The 23,757-nt window shown below is 43.1% G+C and overlaps 1 protein-coding gene across 7 annotated transcripts in view; it reads left to right on the plus strand.

The window, feature by feature from the left end:
- Positions 1 to 23,757, plus strand: part of Sorcs1 (sortilin related VPS10 domain containing receptor 1) — a 470,258-nt gene that overhangs the window by 143,685 nt on the left and 302,816 nt on the right. For 6 of the 7 annotated variants that reach the window (XM_021245560.2, XM_087185724.1, XM_013066085.3 and 3 more), the window contains exon 2: positions 22,947 to 23,014. In XM_021245560.2, coding sequence (XP_021101219.2) covers positions 22,947 to 23,014 — 68 coding nt within the window. Of the gene's footprint in view, positions 1 to 19,429; positions 19,541 to 22,946; positions 23,015 to 23,757 lie in introns of those variants that run through there. The other variant, XM_087185723.1, reaches the window with a different exon arrangement.

The following is a 23,757-nucleotide window of genomic DNA, read 5'->3' on the forward strand; positions in this document are numbered from 1 at the left end:
TTCTAGTTTGTTGTTGCTAGGATTTTATACTGAGTTCTTCAACTTAGTATTCTATACTAAAACAGAAAGATAGTAATGCACTGCATGAACTTAAATAAATGCTTTCTGCTCATAAGAATGGCTACTACTGTGGGCATAATCTGCTTTCAGAGACCAGGGTAAGTGTTGGTTATCACAGCTTTATTAGTGACAAAATGACAAATAAATCCTTGGGGAGCAAGAAGCACTTACTATGTGGGCAGCCCACTGCATTCAGCTATTGCATTACAGAAGACAAAGTAATGCTGCTTTTGGTGGGGCTCTTGTTCTTCTATGGAAAACAAGAAATACTGTCTGACTTGTTGAATTCTATGAAACAGCTTTTGCACAACTTTATGTAGATTATATAAGAAAATTATGCCAAACTACTACTGTACCTATAATTATGCAAAGACAATAAGGTAATAAATTGTATATTGTTTCCAAAATAAATAAAAATCAGAACTCATTTGAATGTCCTTTGATTAGCACCTTTGGTTTTCTATGCATTTGACCAACATTTATTATACCTTTGTTCTAGAGAACTAGGTGCTATAAGGAAAATACTGTAAGATCTCTGATATCAAAGATTTTTCAATAGTATGCCCTCAGGAGTAATCAAATGTCCGTAAGTTGATTATTTTCTATCCTTTGAAACTAACATTAGCAGAAGAGCACATTAAAGGGTGACTTTCAACACTCTGATGCAGTTCTGAAATTGAAACGCAGTTCTAGTAAATTTCAGCCAGCAAACTAAGCTTTGTCTTTTCCAGACTATTTAACTATCTTTTTGAAAAATTTGTAATATTGATCTCTTTAAGGAACTGAGGTCAGAGTCAAACTGTAAGAAAGAGAATGTGAAAGACAATTTGAACAGTTGAGTGTTCTGAAAAGATAAGAGGGATGTGTATACATATATAATATAGAACAAATATGTATACACACAATATGTATATATAGGTGTAAATATACATATACATGTATTTGATTTCAAATGGACGACTAGAATTGGTAATAGTTTGATGAAAGTCATGCGTCTCCTTTGCCCCTGAAATTTAAACTAGTTTGCTCAGCCTTAAAACTGGGCAGACTTCTCTGTTTACATTTCCACATTCCACAGACTAACATGCTGTGAAATCTCAAACTACGCTGTCTTGGCTAATGAATGTACAGTGTGTTGGAAAAGGATGATCTTTATCTTGCAAGGCAGAAGCACAGTTTGTTAGCAATTCCTCTATATCAATATTTATTTAGCTCTATTTATATATATGCATATTAGTATTATTCATATAGCGCAGTAGAGTGAGAATCATAGGAATTAAATTTGGCTTGGGTCTAAAGCCCTTACTTTCCTTGACTACATTTCAGTAATGGCTTTTTCGTGATTGCCAAACCCAGTTCAACCTTTTACCACAATGTAGTTCAAGACTGTGTCTTGCATTCTTTTAATCAAACCTGACCACTTTCGGGTACCTAAGTTCCGGCAGAAATAATTCCTGGGCTGTGGCTGATGTATTGATTGATGTCTGATTCTTGGAGACCTGCAGGCTTGGAACTCTATAAAAATGATGGAAATTAATAGGTTTCAATGGGTCGGGTTTCAGAAACTCAGGAAGGTTGCTGGATGTTTGGAGTTCATTACATTTTCTGATCTTTTTGAGGAATTCACCAGTGCTTCAAATCTATAAACTGCAGGAGAATTGATAAGTTAGGAAGGAATGTACACAGAAGGAGGAACAGGAAGAGCAAATAAACAACCCAAAAATATTCTCTCTGAAACTGATTGGTAGCCTGACCTGTAGATCTTTTCCATGACATTTGATTATTTTCCTGATACTACCATTTTTATGCCCCAGGGCAATGTTGGAAACAAGGAAAGAATTATCAAAGGTAAAAAGTCGATTAATATTTTGAATCCTCTGAGATCATAGGTGCCCAAGGAAAGTGATTAGAGTGTGTCTGTCCTGTGTCTATTTTGAAAATGCATTTTGTGTATGAGAAAGATATCTGCCTCGCTGTAACCAGGGTTCCTTACCTGGAGGTAAATAAATGAGCTTCAGAAGAGTGTGCCACGACTGTGTGTATGTTTGTTGTTCATTAAAGGTGGAATGTGTAGTCTCCATAGCTGTCACCACCTGCTCAGTGAAGTTGAGAACTCCTCAAAGGAGGTGCAGAGAATTCAGCAGCCAAAACTGTACTACAGTTCAGATTTAATGACTCTCCCAAAGGAAGCATTCCCTCCGACTCCTGGCAGGGTGCTGTCCTCACAGGAGCACTCTGGCAAATAGAACTCCTTCAGCTTCCTAATTTATTTATTTACATTGCTGGGGAGTGTGGTGGATGTCAACCCTCTGCAGTCCTGATAGTAGTAGCACATTTCCTGGAAAGCTGGACTTAGGCTCCAGTCCTGTCCAAATCGTGTTCTTATGACGAGTTCAGATCTCTTAAAATTTGTTAAGGAATTACTTATATTGTACTACTCTGTTTTTTCCCCTCATCATCAGACAAAACCTTTAGTTCAAGGAATCAAGCTTAAATGAAATAAATAAAAGCTCATGGGGGAATGAATGTGGAAGGATAACAATGAAGAATTGATGACCTATTAACAGTTGTAATTCTCCAACTTGAGTATAGTGTGTGACACTATAACCTTATAATTTGCAATCTATATACAGGTTGGAAAATATGACCTTTGGATTATAGTTGGTGGCACGTAGCCTTCATTCGGTGTAATACAAAGAGCTGTCACCAGCATATTATTTACAGGCCACAGAGAGGAGAGGATGCATATAAGCAGAGTAGTGGAAACTGTTTGGACAGACTCAGCAAGGCCACGCACCGGCAGAATTGATAGATGGAGAGTGGCAGAAAACTCCGGCCAGGGCAGAAGTACTCGAACTTTGCTTGTCATTGATTTACGGTCACAAGTAGGAAGAACTAATTAGCTGAAGCTGTTGACTTAGCATTTTGTCTCCTCCACTTTTGAGACCGTCAAGGACAGAATCCACACGCAGGACAGAGATGCTGCTGGCTAGTCTTTCTGCCTAGCACTGTTCACCACTTACAAAGCAGCCAAACTCTCCCAATTTCACTCTGAGATATGGGTTGGGTTTTACTCTGTCACCAGTGGTGCAATAAGCCTTTAGAATCCTTTGCATTACTTTGGTAAACAGTAGGTTACAAACCTACTGCTCTGGCATGTTTATGCCAGTATTCTGCTTCAGGGCCTAACCTGTGCAGATGGTTCAGCGAATTGGCTCTTCCTCTCTGACTTGTTCTTTGCACTGTGTCTTCTTGGCCCAGAGAATACCTTTGTTAGGATTTTCAAACATCTCTGTGCGTTAGTGGTGGGACACACTGCAGGAACTAGCTCTGGAGTCACGAGCCCGTGTTATGTACCAGTTCTGCCACCAACTGAGAATGGAGGCTTAGACAGTTCATTTCACTTCTCTAGTGTTCCATTTCCTGTGATAAGAGTCACAATATCTCACATTTGAGGGACCACTGTGCGGCAGAGCTTTGCATATGAACTTTTCAGCTCATCCTCAGAAATGTCCCATGAAAGAGAAGCAAGTAGCATTCTGCACTTTCATGTTGAGGAAGCTGAGGGTTACAGAGGGTGTCTTCCAAGGAAGATGGTAGGAGCAAGACAGCAGCCTGGCATCTCACTGTGAAGCCCGGATGCTGATTCACAGCTAAGTCACACACCCATGAGTCCCGCAGTGCTGTCGGTGACTTTGCTCGAGAATGGAGGGGGAGCTCATGTGTCTGAGCAGGAGGTAGCTTGTTCTGCCCTTTTAGCTGATTGTACACTCTGGGCATGGAAACCCTGTATTGCCAGATTTCTAAAATACTTTTGAAAAAAGAACAATGGTTTCAGCTTTATATTTTAAATACTAGCCACTAATTGACTTTGTTTTGAAAACATACTGAGGCTGGGCATGATGGTGCACACCTTGCCACCCCAGATTCTGGGAGGCTGAGGCAGGATGATGACAATTTCAAGCCCAGCATGGGCAATTTAGAGACTTTTAGAGAGACCCTGTTTCAAAATGTAAAAAATAAGTGAAAAGATGCAGGCTATAGCTCATGCTTGGGACTTTCATGATTTTTTTTCTGTTAGACCATCTGTTTAGTGATCTGGATTTAAATGGTCATTGGTTCAAAACCTTTAAAAGTTACCCGACATTCCTCCCAGTTTTTTCCCTGCAGTCCCAGTTATTCACCGCGCCCCCCCCCGCCCCCCCCCCACACCTCTTCCTTTCAGACTTTTCTTTCTATTTCTACTTCTACCACTCTGGAAAAAGCCTTCAAAATTTTGTACTAGTGCTTTTGAATAGATTCTGGAATCTCTCCTTTCCATTCAATTACTGGCTTCTCTAACCCACATGTTGGCAAACTACTGAATGTGGATCAAATCCAGCCACCGCCTGTTTGTGGAAATAAAGGTTTATTGGCACACAGCCATTCGCACATGTCGACATGCTGTCTGAATGCTGCTTTCTGTGATACAACTACTACAGACCTTAATAGGTGCGATAAACATTCTGGGGCCCACAAACCTAAAATACTATCTCATCTTTGAAGAAAAAGCTCGGTAATACTTGCTACAGCCCTCTTTCATAATGGTCAGATTGAATTGCACTGCTCCAGAGTTGTATGCTTTGCTTTTGCGCTGCTAACTTGTTCATTGCTCCCTCTGCCTCACCATGCACACATCAGAAGATGTCTAAATTCCCCAGCCTGGCATGAGACGCCATCCACAAATGACCCTCCTTTGTCTCTCTGACCTTTTAATGACATTGTCATCTCTAGGCTGGGTTAACTGTGAATTTCAAATGTGCATGGTCCTTGTGCTCATGTGAGAATGTGCTGACATTCTGCAATAGCATTCTTATCATCTTTCTTTGAACTCTGATATTTAGTGACCTGTATGATTCTGATTAAAACCCCATTCCTGAAGACCTACTATGTGCCAGAATGCTGCTGCACATAGTAGTAACCTTATTTGTCTCGTACACATGCATGTCTATGTTTTATAATCATCTGTTTACAGTATACTGGGGATCCTTTTATGTCAGGTTGCAATACAGAAATTATGTTTTTAATTCATCAGTGAAGGTACACTCTGATGAAAGACACGGGTGAAGAAATAATAAAAACAATGTATTTAGGCTACAATGGAGACATACAACACTAACAAAAGTACAGATGCAGCAATACACGAGGCCCAGAGAGGTTGGAAGGCTTCATGGAGATGACACGTGAATAGGGTATTAGAATTTGGGACAGTTTCCAGAGCCTAAAGATTCACGGAGCTTCAAAGGATAGAAGCAAGTCAGAATTGCAGGGTTTCAGGATTGCAAGAAGTGACAGCAGATAAAACTAGAAAGAACATATGTTATATAGAAAAGACTGTGGATGTCTTATTAAATCGGGAGTTCATCCTGCAGAGGTGAGAGCTTATGTTTCTGGACAAGAGAGTGACAGATTCTGCCTAGACTGTAGATTCCAGAGGCGCAGAAATTACATCTCATGCATCTGTTTTTCTCCCATACGGCTTACCAGTTCTGCCTTGAACCTAGGAAAGATTCAATAGATAGTTGTTCATTGATTGATTTCTTCTTGAGGGTGAAACATTTCTGACTGGCTGGTAGCAAACCACATTTTGAGCTTTCTTCAAGCCTGATAAAAGGCTGACACCAAGGTAGTTTTCTGAGCAGCAATATCACTAAGATGGCAGAAAGCATTAAATTCATGGTACCTCTCAGTGACTGTCTTCTTCACACCAGTAAACAGTAGTGGTGTTTTCAGCTTTAGGCAAAATTTGGGAAAATTTGAAACTTCCTAATAAAGGCTGAAAATTTATTCTCACTCAGTGTAGTGTTGAGAAATAACCATTTCTCTAAAGTCATTAAAGATAATGTGCTATTACCATTATTATTATTATTATTATTATTATTTAAACCAGAGGGAAAGGAGATGATCCAGAAACCCGATGAGGCTGATGAAATGCAAGGGGCCAGATCTTACTCCACAGGTGTAGAATCCAAGCCCTTGGCCCCCTGCTTTGTAAGTGCCAGGCATTTTCAGCCTGTGCTCATTGCCCAGTGCTGCGGGAGGGATGGAGGGCTGCTCACACAGCTGATGCAACTATCTGGCCTCAGGTTGTGTTTGTGGTATTGGCGCTTAAGGAGAGAGACTTTCAAAGATACGTCATCAGAGGTCCTTTGGCAGTGTGGAAACTGTTTGATATCCTTCCACAACGGAATGTAGGATGATATTTTCACCCAAAAACTTCATAAAGCTGGGACCTCAGAGTTGCTTGATGTCGGACTTGTTCTGCAAGAATCAGCAGTGATCTTTCCTTCGCCCTGCAGCAGGCTCCCTTCAGCTGCTCTGGTGCAGATGGATTTGGTAGTGAGCCAGCTAGTGAGTGACAGCGTTCGCAACCTCAGCTCAGGGACTGACTGGCTTTCCTTGCTGGGCTTTGGGGCCTTCTTAACCCCAGGCTCAGGGTGGAAGTCCTCCTGCACGCCTCCTCTTCCTCTTAAGCTGCTTCTCCTGCTTCTCCCACCACCGTGTCTCATTTTCTTCCCACACTTACTGAGTTGCACTATACCAGTGAACTCACTCTGAACCACATATCACATGGCTTCACATTTGAATCGCTCCTGCCTAGCAGATTGCTATAGAAATATTTTCCTTGTTTCTATCCCTTTTCTGAACCAAAGCCTGGGTATGGTGCTATCCCCATTTAAGCAGTCCAGATTCGCCTCCTCCTGCCAGACAAGTCTTCACGTCCTCGTGTGTACATCTCTGTTTTAATTGCTTTATGTCAGCTTGCCGAATATAGTGAGCAGTTCAAGAGCCCAGTTCAAGAGCTCAATTTGTTTCAGTGGAATATCCCTCACATGTGTGCTCTACGTTTGACCTACAGAAATCACAATAATTAAATAAATAACAGTTATGGTATATTAACAAGTTGCTCTGTGCTGGTCATACTGTTATGTACAGTGGTAGAGGTAGGTGCTCACTTAACCCTTGTGAATAAACAAGGGGGAGCCTCACATTCTAAGGTAGCCTCCCCCACACCTAAGCAAAATCCCTTATGCCAAGATGTTGCTTTATCCTTACTGTGCCCACCTCCCTGCCAGGCACTGCCATTCAATAATTCTGCCAAGCAGTATCTTTTCCTCGTGACAGAGTGCTAAACAGTGATTTATTGCTTGAATACACATTGCTTTCATGGAAGTGATTTGTTTAAAACAACAGTAAAGCGCTAAATAAATTATTCATTCCATGCTAATTCTTCACTTCTATGTGCTGTGGTAAGTGTCAAAATAAGCAGCCCAGGGGGCATTTTATTTTTGCCACATTAATCTTGGACAATTTAAAGGAAAAAAAGGAGGAAACCTAAAGAAGAGATTCCATTTTGAGGAAAATAAATTTCTTGCATCCGACAGCCTCCTGCAGCAGAAGAGGCTGGGCAGCCTTGGTGTCCTGCCCTCATTCCCTTTCCTGGAGCCCTGTACCAGGCGTGAGGCCCCTGCAGATGCCCCTGTTACACACTGTGAAGCATGGCCTCTTCCCTCTGCAGAGTTCCTCACCAAGGCCCAGTCCTCACCTCCAGGCCAGAAAGCAGAGGGTACTGGGTGACTTGCATTTTCAGGAGCAGGTAGGAGTTAGAATTCCTAAATTCCCTGGGTGTGCATTTAGAATTAAAGGATGATAAGTCCAGAGAAGCGCCAGGGACACAGGTATCCATTTTTGCAACTGATTTCTTAAGTAGAATAGAGTCGTCGCTTGTTTCTAGCCTTCCTTAATTTTCTTTCCTGGAAGCCTCATTTGCTGTGTTTTATCAGGATCATTTGAGTGATTTGCAGTTCACAAAGTATTCAACTTTGGAGCAGACAGATGGTTTTGTGGGTTCTCAGGAAGTTTCACCCCTCTGTGGTGAAGAGGACCACTCCATTTTACATCTGCTGAGGCACCCAGTGAATGTCATTGGAGACTGATCCTGAAGGTCGGATGGTGGAAGAGGTAAGAACAAAGCAGTCCTCCAAGTGTCCAGTTCCACATGAGAAGCAAGGACCCTGGATTATGCTGGATTCTGTACTACCCAATTACCAGCCCACTCTCGTGACCTATAAAGAAAATCTGTCCTCCTTGCTAAGTGGACCAAGCCATGTTGTGGTCAAAGATCCTAGCTTGCGCTGTTGGTGCAGCCCAAAGGTAGGGGTTCACCCTGCACACAGGAGCCCTGAGTGCCTCACCCAGCACCACAAAACAATAATAAGATAAAACAAACCAAACCTCAAGCTCTTAGCTCGAGAGGTTCTACCTAATATTGGCTAGGGATTGCTCCCTTCTCTGCATTTTCATAGTCCTTAATTTCTGTATCATTCAATTCAGATATATCTGTGAGTCTAACACAGCTATAGTGTATAATGACAGCAGATGTCTGTTTCATATCATTTGCATCCCAGATGGTGCATGGCAGAACAAATAATACCCTGTGCAATAGATGGATGGATGGATGGATGGATGGATGGATAGATAGGTGGGCGGGTGGACAGGCAAACAAACATATGGACACAGAGAAACTATCATTGATCTGTGTGAATGCAAAAAGCCAGAATTTGCAACACTTCAAGTTTTTTTTATCATATCTCCCTCTCCAAAAGGGGCAAATAGCTTGTTGGTTACGCTCTTGAGCTCTGGAATCAGACTGTGCGGGTTCAAATCCATGCACTCCTCCATATCTACAAGCTAGTCTTGCTCAAGCCACTAAAACTTTCTGACTTATGGCCAAGAAGAAAAGAAGAATGAGTAAGATTTGTCTTCCCAGGGTCATTGAGAAGGTATATGGATGGTGTTCTTCAAACTATTTAACAAAGCCACATACATGCAAATGCTTAATAAATTACTGATAGTACTCTGGAGGGAAAAGGGGAATTCTAATTTCACCAACCAATTTAATAAGAAAAGGAAAGGAGGTTAAAGGAGCTAAGGTCATTCAGTAAGGTATTAAAATTGGCTTTGTAATCAGAGTTGAACCCTGTCAACTTCTAGCTTTAGGGCCCTGTCTACCACTGAAATAATTCCATTTGACTTTGTCCACACCGTTCAGAGAGATTGTGAGAAAGACACAGGAAATAGATAAAAGACATGGAGCCCAGACTTTGATTCCAGATCTGCACCCTGACACGTTTGCTTTTGCTCTGGGCCATCCTTTCCTTTATGCAAGGGGGATCTCTGCAGTGTGCTGGCCCAGCTTCAGAAATCCCACAGATTTGTGCATGAAACCGAACACTTTTGAATGAAAGGACAGAAAAATCAATAAACCTTTGAGTTGGATCGTAGACGTGTTTTACAACCACTCAGGCCTCACAAAAGAGACACACTGCATTGAATTATCTGTGGCATTTAATCCTTTAGTCAGCAAAGCTTTCAAGAGGAAATCCAAGGCATTTGGAATACCATTCCTAAAATTGGAATTTGATGAAATGGTAATGCTCTTTTCTTGCAGCTACCCAGGGTTTTGCGATCTGATTCACCTCTAGAGGTTACAGTAATCGCGAACACAACTGGAACATGTTTTTTTGTGCCTGAAAAAGCCCATTCCCACAACCACACTCAGACTAATCAATAATATGGAAGTTCCACAGGTCAGTGAGAGGTTGTTATGTTGATGTTCTCATGGGATTATGAGATTAACGAGCTCTTTGGGTTGATGTTGATTTGAATGTGGGGGCAGGAGATAGGTCATGCATGGCTTTCTTGGTCATATTATGAAACTTAATCATCAGTTGGCAACTATAAACATGTTTTAAATAGTGGAGGAAAACTTAAGGATTGTTGTCTTTAAAAATATTATAGTAGAGTTTGGAATGTAGCTCAGTGGTAGAGTGTTTGCTTAGCATGCATGAGACCCAAATTTGAGCCCCAGGACTGAAAAAATACATAAATAAATGAATAAGTACAACGGTGACATCAGTGTGGAGAGTGATGCTGTGTAGAAGAAGCAGGGGAGATGCTGGCAGTTGTCCAATGCATTGCTGTCTTCTAAGTCAGTGATGATGAGATGGTGAGGTTCAGAACAAGCTGAGGCAGGTTGAATCTATACAACATTTAGTTGGAAGTCAGAGGGATGATAGAATGTAGGAAAACTCAGAGTTCTGAGCCTGAGCAACAAAATAGCATTCTGACAAAGGCAACACTGAAACTGCAGGTCCTGGCAGTGAACTTTCCATGCTAAATAGGCAGAAATCCCAGCACATATGTCGTGCTGTGTAACCGTGGAAGAAACTCAAAGCACAACCTCATTGTCACAGTGGAGGTGAAGTTTGTGTCCATACTGCCTGACTCATGGTCCATGGCTGCTAGAATGAACCGCTCCATTGAAAGTTTCAGTGAGTATCTGTATCATGTACTAGTCGGTGCTTACCAGAGATACGGATTTAATACAAGCTACACAAATACATAAGAATTCAAGATTGGCTCACAGAGTCCACTGGATGTGGAAGAGTGTCAAAGGTCTGTCTGCGGCCTGGAAATCTGAAGGGTCCAATTGAAGGCCTGGAACTCACTGTAGTGTCCAATGAGAGTCCCTATCAGGAGGCTGATGGGTCTGCAATGGAAGCCGGGAGAGGATGTGCAAGGCGAAAGTGAAGACTGGGGCTCCTCTGAAGAAACAGAAGCAGGCTTCCTTCTTCATTTCCCTTTAATACCATTCTGGCAACCATTCTCCCTGGGGTGGGTCAGCCACACCCAGAACTAGGCTGAGTCATTTAGTCAGTCGTGTTGCTTACTCAAGTTGACACAATCCCTCAACATTCTCAGCACCTAATGGAAAGTTGTGTCTGAGGGTGAGTTTACAGCAATGCTGTTGAAGCCTAAGACACAGAGCCTCCTGGCACAGGGTCTGGGGAGTGAAGAGAGCTTGCAGGAGCTGTCAATGGACTGTTCCAGGTGCGGTGAGGAAGCCATGTTCCCATCAGAAAAGTACATTTCTATCTACTCATCTCAGCTGGCATACCTCAGGGTATCTCAGAAGAAAAGAATCTGAGACCTTAAGAAACTAGAAATTTCTTGTAGTCTTAACTTCCCTTCCAATAAATATTCACTCCATTTCATTCCTAATTTTGCATTATATTTATTAAAAAGTGGTCACACGGCATATAACTTTCATCCCCACAAAGTCTTGTCCATGCTTGGCCCTACAGGCCTCAGTCTTAGTTCCACCTCCTGTGATGTCCCAGCTCCTATCTGGCCTTCCTCCTGTATGTAGGAATTTCCATCTAATTTGCCACATCAGGATGTTGTATATTAAGATTATTCTTAACTCTCAGATATTCCCCTTTAATAATGGATGCTTCTAAAGATGTAACCTATACCCTTTGTCAAAGACGTGATTGGCTTTAGATGATTTTTTCAATCTTTAAAAAATTTGCCTTAACTTTCTTTTAAAAGAACAGCAAAATGTTAATTTTTATACTCACCCTCTAACCATACCATTGTAAAGATTTAGAATTAGAGTATTATTAAAGCATCTTAGTTCTGTGATGTAAAGACAAGAACTCTATTAGAATCAATAAACATCTTTGGGATTTTTCCCCAGCCAACACAAACCTTTGTTATTTATTAATACATCTACTTGTGGTTTCAAGATGTTATTTAAATTTCATTTTCATGTTGTATATTTTAAATATTGAACTACCTTTTAGGCAAATTGTGTCCTACATTGCCTTAGCACTCTGACGAAGCAAAGAAAAAAAAATCAGAGAATTCAGATGTTATGTTTATTTATTATTTTTTAAGAGTATAAAATGTTTTTCTCCTTCTTTAGCCCGTTTTCAGTTTTGTCTATAGGAAAGGAAAATTTGTGACTAGCCTATTGACTAATCTCTGGAGTTTTATTAAACTTGTTTCTTTTCTTAATTGTGCCTTATAACAAATAAAAGGAGAAATATATATAAAGTTTATACACTTTTATTATTTATTCCAATGTCATATTGAGCTTCATGTTCTGATATTAGGATCATGGGGTCACCACAATACAAATATTTTGACTTATTAGCTTCCTGTAATATTTTATATTTACCTTGAAAAGTAATATCTTTTAAAATTGAGTTGAGTTCTTCAGACTCGTGAATAGCGGCATAAAACCAAGATGGAAAAGTGGAAACTGAAAGATTCTCTCCATTTCTATAGAGTGAAGCTAAACAAATCATATGGATGGAGAGGTGCCTCATCTGGAATGTGCAGTTTGCTGCTCATGGGCTGCTCCCTTCGTGAGTGGGCTCTCACGCGCGAACAGTCTTAATAGTCAGCGTGTCTGCGATTCAGACCAGGAGGATTGGAGGGCGTGGACATGTGCCTTTCTCAGATCTTTGGATCTGGGAGTTGGAAGGCAATTTCTTCATTCCTCACATCTCCTCCATCTTTCTCTCTGCTGGACCCAGGCTGCCTCTTTCCTTGAGCAAGTGGTGCATCTCTTTCATTAACAGACTTCCAAAGAGAAGACAACACATAGAGTGTTTTATTGTCTTACAGATGCCAAATCCTCTGCATTATCTGTTTTAGCAGTAGAATTTCTTGAGACCGACTTTTAGGGGGATAGTTTGGCCATCGTGTTTCTTGCCTTCTAAGTGCCATGGAGGAGAAGAACAGTTTGAGAGCTGGTCCAGGAAATTCTGTATAGATTCCTCGCATCATCATTGCTGTCCAAATGCACTGAGGTGCTTCTCTCTCCCTCTCTCTCTCTCTCTTCTTTTAGCCCTGTCATGTCCTCAAATTTTGTCTTTGGGTCTCTGGCTCTGCTCAAAAAACTTCTTTAAAATAGCCATATGTAGGCAAGTCTTGTCTTGGATATGTATTTGCTTCATATTTTGTATAACTGTTTCATGGTAGTCCTTTTTGGGGATTGCATTAGTAAGCTATCTGGATTTATCTATAAAAATAGCACTTAGTTTATCTCTCTTCTCCTAACTTACATGTGGTGGAAATGCATAGTGAATGCTTAAATTTAAAAAAAGTATTACAGTAGTATTAGATTGCAGTAATATTATGGTTAATTACCAGTAGTTCCCTCAAAATACTCCCCTTACTTTGCACATATCCATCATTCTCACACTCCATCATTTCTGAAGCAGATCTGGAAGTCCTCTTTTGTGAGTGTCTTTCCAAGGTGTGATGAAAAATACAGTGAGTGCTAATGCTGAGTGCCATCCTGTGGGAAGACGGACTCCTGAAAACATCATGATGTGTACTGAATCGATTAAGAACACTGACCTTTACTGGTCATTTTGACTTAGGGCAAGAGACAGAAGTAGCACAGTGCCACCTCTGGTGAATGAGGTGGATACGAACACATCTTCATGTCTTCAGGAGCTGCCTTTCCATGGGGTGGCACTTGGCAGCAGAATCCACCATATTTTTACCACACCTTGTAAAGGCACTCACATAGAGTATCATTTAGGGCAGCGTGATTTACAAGAGGAAGAAAAATATGAAATTACAAACACCATTTACTAAATATGGGTATGTGTTTGGGGAATTATCTTTTTTATTATTCAGTAGAAGAAGGAAGAGGAGGAAATAGCAGAGGAGGAAAGATAGGGCGAAGGTGTTATTGGCCGGTGCAGTTTGTCATTGTGAGATTAAGAGATTTTGGAGGAGGACATTGTTCAGACTTGATAGTGTCCCTCAGCTTGGGGAGCAGAAGAGCCTAGGGAGGAGCAAAGGTGGTATTTTAAAGATTCCCACCAAAAAGCAGCGGAATCTAGTGGCTACACCAAGGTTGGATTTGTCTGTTAAATAGAAATACCTGACCCTGGGACTCAGGTGGAGCATTCTATTCATGTAAGGGCCTTTTGCTCCTTACTAGAGGAGATGACTTGGTTTTCAGCAGAGTGCCTTCTCCAAAAGTTGCAGATGTTCTCCCATAGCAGTGCTATGCAGAGGATATTATAAACGAACTTTAAATTATGTGCGGGCTGGTTATTGGGGATTAAATTCATCCATAGGTGGACATTTACGGACTGCCTTTGGGATGGCCACATGCCTCACATTCAACCTACGTTTTTGCTGGTTTTTCATCTCTCCCATGGTGTTTCCATGTGTTGATGACTTTGAGTGCATGTATCTGGTTGTGTGTGTGCCCGAGTCTCATACACCATTTCACTTCCTCCTGGGGCACCTTACACAGCTTAGAAATTGCTGGTTTTGCTTTCTTTTGATGACTCAAAAAATGTAATTACACATTCATATAAATCTTTCTAAGATCATGGTAACAAAAAGTCCATTGAAATCTGCAGGTAGATACATGTATGAGCATTCCTTTGATCCAAGTTCAACCAAGCTCTGTACTCCATTAAATGAAAAGATCAGTTCCTAAAGAGGATCTCACCAGGGTTTGTTGTGCCCAGATTTCAAGGTCCCCAAAGACCACCAAGGAGCCGATTCCGATGTAAACACACGAGGGTCGTTTATTCAAGCTCAAGCAGGGACTCCCAACCATCACCGCTGCAGCGGGTCAAGATTGAGAGCCCCGACTCCAAATCAGCAGGGGTTTTTATAGTGGTTACAGCAAGGTTCTAGATTGGCAATTAAACCTGATTGATTGTGCCTTGCGCACCCAAGCTGCAAACGGTTGCTAACTACTGATTAGCTGTTGCTAGGGGACGGCTGAACACTATCACATGCAGGTGGTCAAAATACATCTTGTGGTTTTTCTTAGAACTGAAATTTATGCCACCAAATTTTAGAATGGAGTCACTTAGGTCTCACAGGTTCAAAATTTTAAAAATAAAATTATAAATAACCAAATAATGCCAGTGGTGACTTGAAGTCAGTAAAGAGTTGGGACTGACAGCTGGGCTGTGCATGACTGTCTGGAAGAGGCGGAGTGAGAGGAAGGCTTTGTGATGAGTGTGTGTCTGAGAGATAATGTGTCTTTAATAACTCTTTGGCAGGGAACGGGTGTGTCCCAGCCTTGCTGACAGCCATGCTCGTATTGCACACCATGCCATCCAGGACACTTGGGCACCATGATTAGGATTCTCCATGTGATGAGAGTTAGTCTTGTCCACCACTGACTAGCCGAGGAATTTAAGTCACTTGGGTTCTTTGTGCCTCAATTTCCTCACCAGAAAACATGAAGATGATTATTTGAAATACCTTTGATAATGAAATGTGTCTGGCTCACAGAGTAGACATGCGGCAACTCCTAGATATCATGAATAAGGGAGGTCAGTAGAGCACTCAGGTGTACAGCTATAGTCACACTCCATTGGTCCTCAGAAGACTCTCCTTCTGCTTCTCTCTGCTGGCAGAACCAACCTCCTACTGTAGAAAACACCAAGTGGTGATTCCAGTTCCTCATTTTCCCTTTAAGCCAGGCTGTGGGCAGGTGGCTGCATCCCAGTGAGTGAGGATAAAGGGAATTTGCTGGGAGGGCTTTGGGGAAAGACTTTCCTCCCTATTATGTTTGGAATGCTAAATGTCCCTGACAGCCCTCTGATGAAGGCTGCATCACTCCCTGTGGTGTTTCTGAGAAGTGTCGGACCCTTTAAGAGGCAAGGCCTAGTGGAAGAAAGGTCCTTGAGGAAGTAGCCTTGCAGGGAGTGTTGGGAACTAAGCCCTCCTCTGTCTTTGCTTCCTGGTCTCCATGAAGGGAGAAGCTTTGCTCTGTCATGTGCATCCTACTGGAATTTTGGACCTGGCCACATGCCTGAAAACCATAGGGCCAAATGACCATGGACTGAAACATCTAAAACCATTAACCAAAATAAATCTTTCCTCCTTTATGTTGATTATCCTGGATATTTTCACAGTGGTAGAAAGCTGGCTAACCCTCCCTAACTAAAACCCAAACAACAACAAAAGTTACATGCAGTACAAGAGAGGCCCCTTTTTCTCCACTGGATGTAGTATGCCTGTGTATGATGAAAAGACATGTTATGGTGGACTTGCCAACCTGATGAGAGGTAGCAGCACGGTGTTGACATTGTCAGAGTGGATGCATGGACATCACATTGTGAGGTTAAGCTAATCCTGGAACTGAGGACATACTGAACTGCCTACTACAGGAGATAATGAAGTCTTCTTGTTTGAGCCACTTCCGGGGATCCATTTCTTATCTAATGAATCTTATGACTCAACCAGAGCCCAGAACCAGTCTTTTGATTCCAAAGCCTTTTCCTTTCCAGCAGAGCTCACTCTCAGCCTAATATTTAAGGCCCTCCACAATAAAGCTAAGTCCTTCCTTTTATGTTCTGATATCCCGATATTCTGAGCTACTGGTATGTTAACCTTAGGTAAATTTGAAAACTTGCTCTTAATTCTGAAATCCCAAATCTCTCTTCCCATGCTCCTTTCCCTTACAATAGCCTCTCTCTACCCTCTCTTCTCCTCTCCTGAGAATCAAACACATCTTCTGGAATGCTTGCTGTTGTACAACCCCATTTGTGATATGTTTCTTTCTTGCTAAGAGGTGTAAACATTTTTCTCCTGTGTTGTACTTCTTTCTTCCCTGGTTTACAAATATCTGTGTATAGATCTAGCTCTTCACCAGACTATAAGCTTCTAGAAATTGGTACTGACTCTCACACCCCTTTTGTACCCACAGGGCACATATTTTTCTATTCTTGCCTTTTAACAAGGCTTACCAAATGTTTGTTGAATGAAATGTGGAGGATTTTTAAGCCGAAAGTTCTTTCTTCTGAACAAGGCTCTTATTTTCTGGGAATTATAGAAGTTCTTATTCTTGAACTCATGACCTCTCTAAGGATTCAGAAGATCAATGATATCATTAAAGTTATATTCATTGTTTTATACTCATAGATTTTATCAGAGCAGATACTTTAAGGATTCCTGGCTCCTCAACAGAATGAAAGCTTCTGTGTAAGTTGAAAATTTGGAGAAATATTATGAGCCAAAACCACATCTGGAACATGTATATTTTAAGGGAAATCACTGTTGTGCATTTGCTTTGTTTCCTTAAAATTGGAGTGCAAAGAAAACAACTCCAAACAAAACAGTTTGCTGGCCAATGAGTGTCCCTCTTTCATCCAACACTTTAATTCCCAAGATAGATTATTCCAAATCGTTTCTAGCGCCTATTTCCTATCTTTGCCTCTGTTCACATGAATCCAACTGAATGTTCTGGACTGAATGTTCTATAGCAAGTTGCTGCTGCAGACAGAGCAGTGGCTTTTGAGCTGAGGCCCTGAGCAAACACCATGTTCGCTGAAGCTGGTGGGGACAGGGTGGTGGCAGCCAGTTTCCTCCCCAGACCCAGCCACAGGCATCTTCAGTGAGGCCTCCCCGTGTTCAGGGAGCTGGCTGTGGCCTACTCTGGGAGGGAGGTTTGTGAGCACCAGCATGGGTGAGCTCCGTTTGGTCTCCCCATGGGTCACAGTTACAGAAGCACCTGTCCGGCTCAGCCCGAGTCACTAATGACTGAGGGGAATACGGAAGAAACTGTGTTCATCTTCTGACTTTGCCAGCAGAGCTCCTCCTCATCAGTGTGGTTCAGGCTTTGGAGCTACAGGCTGTCAGGGATGAGAGACTTTAGCATCCCACAGCCCACTTTGCTCACTGTAAAGAAGCTTCAGGCACACTGTTTCCCCTGAGACTTGTTTCCAAAGCTGGACACAGAAAAAAAGAGCACAAGTCATTAATAACTGAAAGTGTGGAAGAGGTTTCCTGATTACCTATGATTTCCCTGAAGTGGAGTGTCCTGTGAGGCTTTGTCACCTGGGGTCTGGGGAGATCCCGGGAGTTGAGGCAGAGATGAGAATTTGGGCAGTCCCCTGACTCCCTTTGCAGAAAGAGAATTTTCAGGACTGGTCAGAGAGAGGCAGGGGAGGGTGGATTAGGCAGAAATGTTAGTGCACACTTAGACTGGCATACAGGCCTCAGAGAAATAGGGAGCATTATTTCCTGGAAAAGGGAACATTTGTGGTTCTCCTGAAGGGGTGGAAATTCTGAGAAAGTCTTTGCTTTTTAGACAGATAATTTAAACATTCTTTGGATTCTCTGAATTTCTTCCTTTATCTTAGGATCAGTTTCCTGCTCTTTACTTTTCTCAAGTAAGCTGATTTACGGACTTTCATCATTTCTGAGGAATTTGGGGGCATGATGGGTCTGGAAGGTGAGGACCCTGAATTTTACCGAGGGAATGCTGCTATGAATGAGCTGCGTCACCTTGACTGGGCCCCAGAAGTTGCAGTCTTCCGAAACACACAATTTTTAGACGATTACCTTGTCTCCTTTCTATTCATCTTTTATTTCTTCTGTCCTACCTCTGTATGATTGAAAACTATGCTAAATGTGTACCTTTTAAAAAATGTATTACAATAAAAGACACATTGCCTTTAATTCCCCTGAAAGTACTTACACTCCCTTTGAACACACTTTACCCGTTGTTCCTGCCACTTTATGAAGTGGTTCTGGAGGCCTCTTTGATGAGTGTCTTTAGTTGTGCTGTCCTGATAGTCCTGACAGTCTGGATGTCCTGCACTGATTCAGAATGCTTACTTTTCATAGTCATTTTGACTTTGGGAAAGTGAGGGGGGAATATTTTTAGAGGCATTAGCAGCAATGTGTCTTGTACAGTAATTTTTTTAAGAAAAGATTCACCATATGGTTTGATTCGCTCTTGTAGACATCTCTACTTCTACACCCCTTCCTGTGGAGAGAATTCTTTAATTTAGCAAAAGATCAGAGGAAAACTGTGGCTCTTCTTCAGATAAGAAATGGAAGTTTCCAGAGCTGCTATTTAGAAAGTATAGAACAAATTTTGGTTCTCACCAGTCTGTACTTAATATAGACGTTTTCGAAAGGATGCTCTGTAGATTCAAATTTCCAAGAGGGTGCTTTAGGAGTTCCTTAAATGTTTGAGGTTTCATTCCTTAATATATTTTATATTAGTAATGAAAAGTGCTGTCATCGTGAGAGTTGTTACATGACTACTAATAGGCACCACCAAGACTGCCTGTGTGTTAACGAATACTGCTGCCATATTACTTTATTTTAACACATACCCGAGAAGAAGCCTGCTGTGGTATTCTGATGCCGAAGCATTTCTCACTGGCTTTTGCTGATTTACAGTAGAATGTTCTGTTTAGTCTTCCACATACTAGCTTCTCTGTTTATCTCCATGAATTATTTTGTTTTGTAATCCAGTGCAGAAGGAGGTTGCCACTAGAAGAAGGGGGAGTGAACTGGCATTTTCTTTTCACAGAGTCCTTTGTAGTGGTTTCTCGCCCTCATACAGAGGGGAGGAAGGCCAGGGTTGGTGGAATTTTTCAGTACTGGCTGAGGGCGCTCAGCCAAAGCAGTGCTGGTTTGAGAATTGGGGTTATGAAATCTTGCCTCAGAACTGGGGAGGAAGCCTTTGCTACTCCTCGGAGACTCTGCGTCTGCTGCACAGAAACTGGGAGTGCCTGGCACCCACCGGCCCTGCAAAGGGTGAAGGATGCTGGAGGACTTGCACCCCATGAGTGTGAATGAGGTGAAGTTTCTTTCAGGAGCATTAGGCAGCCTTGGAGTCGCCTGGAAGTAGCCACAGCAAGAGACTAGGGCAGACTTCCCGCATGAGAGCCCCTCTGAGACGGAGTGGGGTGCTTGAGATGGGTCCCTGGGGAATGCCCAGAAGTGACTGCATGCGGGTGTCTTAGTGCAGTGCAGCTGGGGTCCTCAAGCCGTGGATATTTGGAGTGCAGTATTTAAAGACGATATCTTAAGATTTGGAAAGGAGGCCGAAAAAGCTGTTGGTCACCACTTTCTGTTTTGAGTCAAGGGTGGTTTGGCGCTGCCGTGAAACAAGGTGTAGCAATAAGCAGGAAGCTGGAAGTACTCCATTCTGTGTGTGTCTACAAAACAGCCTTGCTCCTAGTGAATCTGCAAGGAAATGGTCTATACTTCAACTCATAAAGTTTTAGCATGAAAATTTTTATAGAATGACTAAAACAACATATTATTCCAGTACATGTCACATGTTACTACATTGAACAGGCCTGTTGATTTTTCTTTGTTAAAAGTTTGAAAAGTACATGAAGTTATAGATAATAGAACCAGAATTGGCAGGTGATTGCATTTTAAAATTTTTTTCTCATGAAAGAGTAGGGATTTGCACTCTGTCCTCTAGCAGGTGCTGTTAAATAGTATTGCTAATTAATCAAAAGGGAAAAACTGAAACAAACAATGAAACAGGCCTACGGTATAATGGTGCATCCCTTCCTATCCAGGAGTATGGTAGTAGATTCTATAACGTGCATAAGCAAAAAAAGGGAAAAAAAGAAGAGAAGAGAGGCCTCAAATAATTGATTGAAAATGTAGCTAAAGGTTAGCAGTTCTCCCTTCATTCTTGCTCTGGTTCTGAAAACAGAAAGATTAAATAGATTGATTCAAGCAGATATGCTTTGAAATGTCATAAAGGATGCTCCTGCTGCCGCAGTATCGATAAACTGCCTGAGTGTGTTGCTGGCATTTTAGTTTTACTAACCTGGCAAACAGAAGCAAAGAACAGCTTTCTCCCTTGCCCCTGCTGAACCACTGTCAGTGTGCGCTGGGTTAAAGACTTCCTTCCCGGCTTCGGTATGGTATTCCCTCTGCAGATGACTGGGAGACAGGGCCCGTGAGCAGCCCAATTTCATTATTTAAGTGACTGCTGTCTTGTATCAAGAGAGCAACTACCTCAAAATGTCTTACGCCCACACGCCCGTTTTCCTGGTGGGGGTTTCTAAGCCTGTTCCATAAAATTGGCGCTGTGGTGGTGCAGCAACATCCTTCTGTGACTTCAAACAAACAGCCACCCCGCTGCCACTGATCAGCCTTCCCGGGATGGCAGTGATTGAAGTTTAGCACTTAAGGCAACTTAATTGGCACCTGGATCTGCGAAGCATATGCCCCCATGGCAGGGCAGGAGTGCAGCTGATGTGCCCACAAGGTGCTCGCCTCACAGGCACCCACAGTCTGCTAGAGAGGCAAGTGAGTTTGGAGGGATCAGTGAGCGGAGGGTGGCCGTGCAGACGGACCCTCGGGGACCTCTATTGGCCTTCAGGTTCCCGTGTTTGCTATTTCCTTAAACTCAGAGCAAATCTGAATTCACAGAGTCCAGTCTGCTTGCTGAGAAAAGAGCATTGAGAATCTGCTGTGATGCACTTGCCTTTGTCCATCCAAGGCTGGCCAGAAGAGGGGAAGTGGGAGGCGGCTGTCCTGGGCAGCTGGCTGCCTCCGAACTCAAGGTTAGAATGTTCTGTGCTCACTGTAGCTCCAAGGATCCCTTGGCCTGCACAGGAAATCGATGTTAGCATTTTTCTGCTGAGTTGGAAAGAGTAGGGCTGGGCCAAAACTTCTAGGATAGGAGTACCAGGAGGAAAATAAGAGCTTGAACAGAAAAGCTGAGCAGCCTCCAAATGTTCTTTCCTCATGTAAGAGTGAGCAGGCCTGGGGAAACCAGTGGCCAGGCTGCACCACTGTGGGATCTACTTGCGTGTCCTGGGGCTCCTGTACTTCCCGCACAGGTGGATTCTGTGCTGCCAGCATCTTCTAGGTCTGCAACGAGCTTGGCTTTCAGGTGGACGGGGAACGAAGAGGTCTGCTCTCCAACTTCCTTTCCTTTAATGAGCACATTCAGTCCTAGTTGGAGCAGGGCTCCCCTCACTCTGTTCTTTATGTCAGGGTTCACTGGAGGATATCAGTATGCAGATGGCCCACTGTGTGCCTGGCAGCTGGAGGGATCAGCTACAAGTCAGAGTCCTAGCGCTCTTGCTGCAGTCTGTGCCAGTCCTTGTTAGGAAGCCGAAGAGTGTGCTGGCAGGCTGGAGCAGAAGTCCAAAGGTGATGGTGAAAACTGGAGCTCCTCGAAGAAGAGACCTGAGACCTGATTTCCTCCCCTTTTGCCTCCATCCAGGCTCCAAGTGGATTGGCTGGGGCACACAACTGGGGTGTGTTTTCCTCCCCCAGTAACTGTTACTCACACACCCAGACACACTCAGAACTCCACCACACCACTCTGCTGGGTGTTTCTTATTTCAGTTGACACTAGGACTAACTGTTGCATCTACTGACATCAGGAAAAATTCTGGACTCTTCATACATGTTTCTTGATATTTGAAAGAATTGACTAAATCATCTGATTTCTTCTGAGCAAGATTGGAAGTAGTGATAGGTTAAATATCAGGAAAGGATTTGCTGGGAACTTAATGACATCCCTCATATTCACAGCTTCCTTCTTGGGACTGTTCCTCATTTGAACTTTATATTCTCTCTCTTATGGACGCTTCTCCATCCCCCAAATTCTGTAAGCTTCAGGATCCTTTAAAACCTGGATTTCCTCGCTTAAAAATGCTGTTGTTTAGCCAGTGCTGCTTAGGGGCTTCTATCCACTGACTTTCCTAGAAACTGGAAAGGCAGAAAAAAACAAGCAATGCCACACTTATGAAGAAGGAGAAAGGAAAGATCCACATGCTAACCTAGATGTGATTTGCATTTATTACCTCATTTCACCCCTCACGGCAACCTTTTCTGGAAAGGAAGTAGCATTTACTCACTGTGCCTGTGAATAGAGGGAGATACAGAGCATCAGAAGGCTGGGAAGGGCCCGGCACCTGTGGGTGCGTGTTGGACAGCTCTGTGGGCCGGCCTGCCCCAGAGTGTTACCCCCAGAGTGGAAAATGCATGGAGCCCTGGGTAACTCTCCCAGGCATGACAGGGTCAGTCTGAATGGAAGGCCAGCTCCTCAGTAGATGGCCTGCTGGCCCTTCCCCAGTGGGTACGGCGAGTGCTCTCGCAACTCATTCAGTTACCTTAAGTGCCCATTAGAGGAAGCCGAAGCCCTGCCTGCTGTGGGCCATTTCGGTTCTAAGAGGTGGTCATTGTTTGGTACTAACCATGACCTCTTCTTCTGTCTTCAGGTGATTCTCATTCTGACAAAGCTGTATGACTATAACCTGGGCAGCATCACCGAGAGCTCACTGTGGAGGTACGTGGGTAACCTGAGCCAGCGGTGACTGGTGACTGTGCTGTTTATGCAGGATGCCAAGGAGGGTTCTGCTTGCATGCGTGTGTCCCTCCTCTTCCCACTCTGTTTCTCTCCCTGGGGTGGGCTTCCTCTCTCGGCAGGCCAGAGGATCACCTTTATAGACGCCCTCTTACAGTGAGGCGGAGCTTTGCACTGTAATGTTCAGTAGGCTGTGCTGAGGCATTTTGGCTTCCGGGGTCCTCACGGACAGGGGAGCTTTTAAGGCAGAAGGGGAACTGAAAGACCCTCTGTGGGAGGGATCTACACAACATTTGGATCTGCACACCCCAGGCTCCCTAGCAGTGCAGCACTCAGCTTCCTTTCCAAGTCTTACAGCTCCCTGTCAGCATGCAGGTGAGCGCAAGCACGCATTCATATGCACACCCTCCTGGCTCTGATTCACCCAGTGTCCCCTCATAGCTGCAGAGTGTGAAGAAGACTTCTTCAAATGAATGGGCGCAAACTCTTTGGGGACAGAGCGACTTGTTGAATGAGAGGATGAAATACGGTCGGGCTGTCAAGAGTTACAACCAGCAGGGGAAATCTCAGAAAACTCATATATTCTGGTTCTACTATTTCTAAAACGCTGCTGCGATTTTCTTACTCCTGATGGGCTTTTCTTGAGTCTGGAGCCCAGGAGAGCACTGGCTCTGCTTGGTTAATCCCATGTCCCCTGACAGTGCCCAGCCCAGGGACCAGGTGGA

This window comes from Heterocephalus glaber, unplaced genomic scaffold (genome assembly GCF_053883595.1).
Source record: "Heterocephalus glaber isolate CG9 unplaced genomic scaffold, H.glaber_assembly_v1.0 deba00001498, whole genome shotgun sequence".
In the NCBI taxonomy this organism is placed as follows: Eukaryota; Metazoa; Chordata; class Mammalia; order Rodentia; family Bathyergidae; genus Heterocephalus; species Heterocephalus glaber.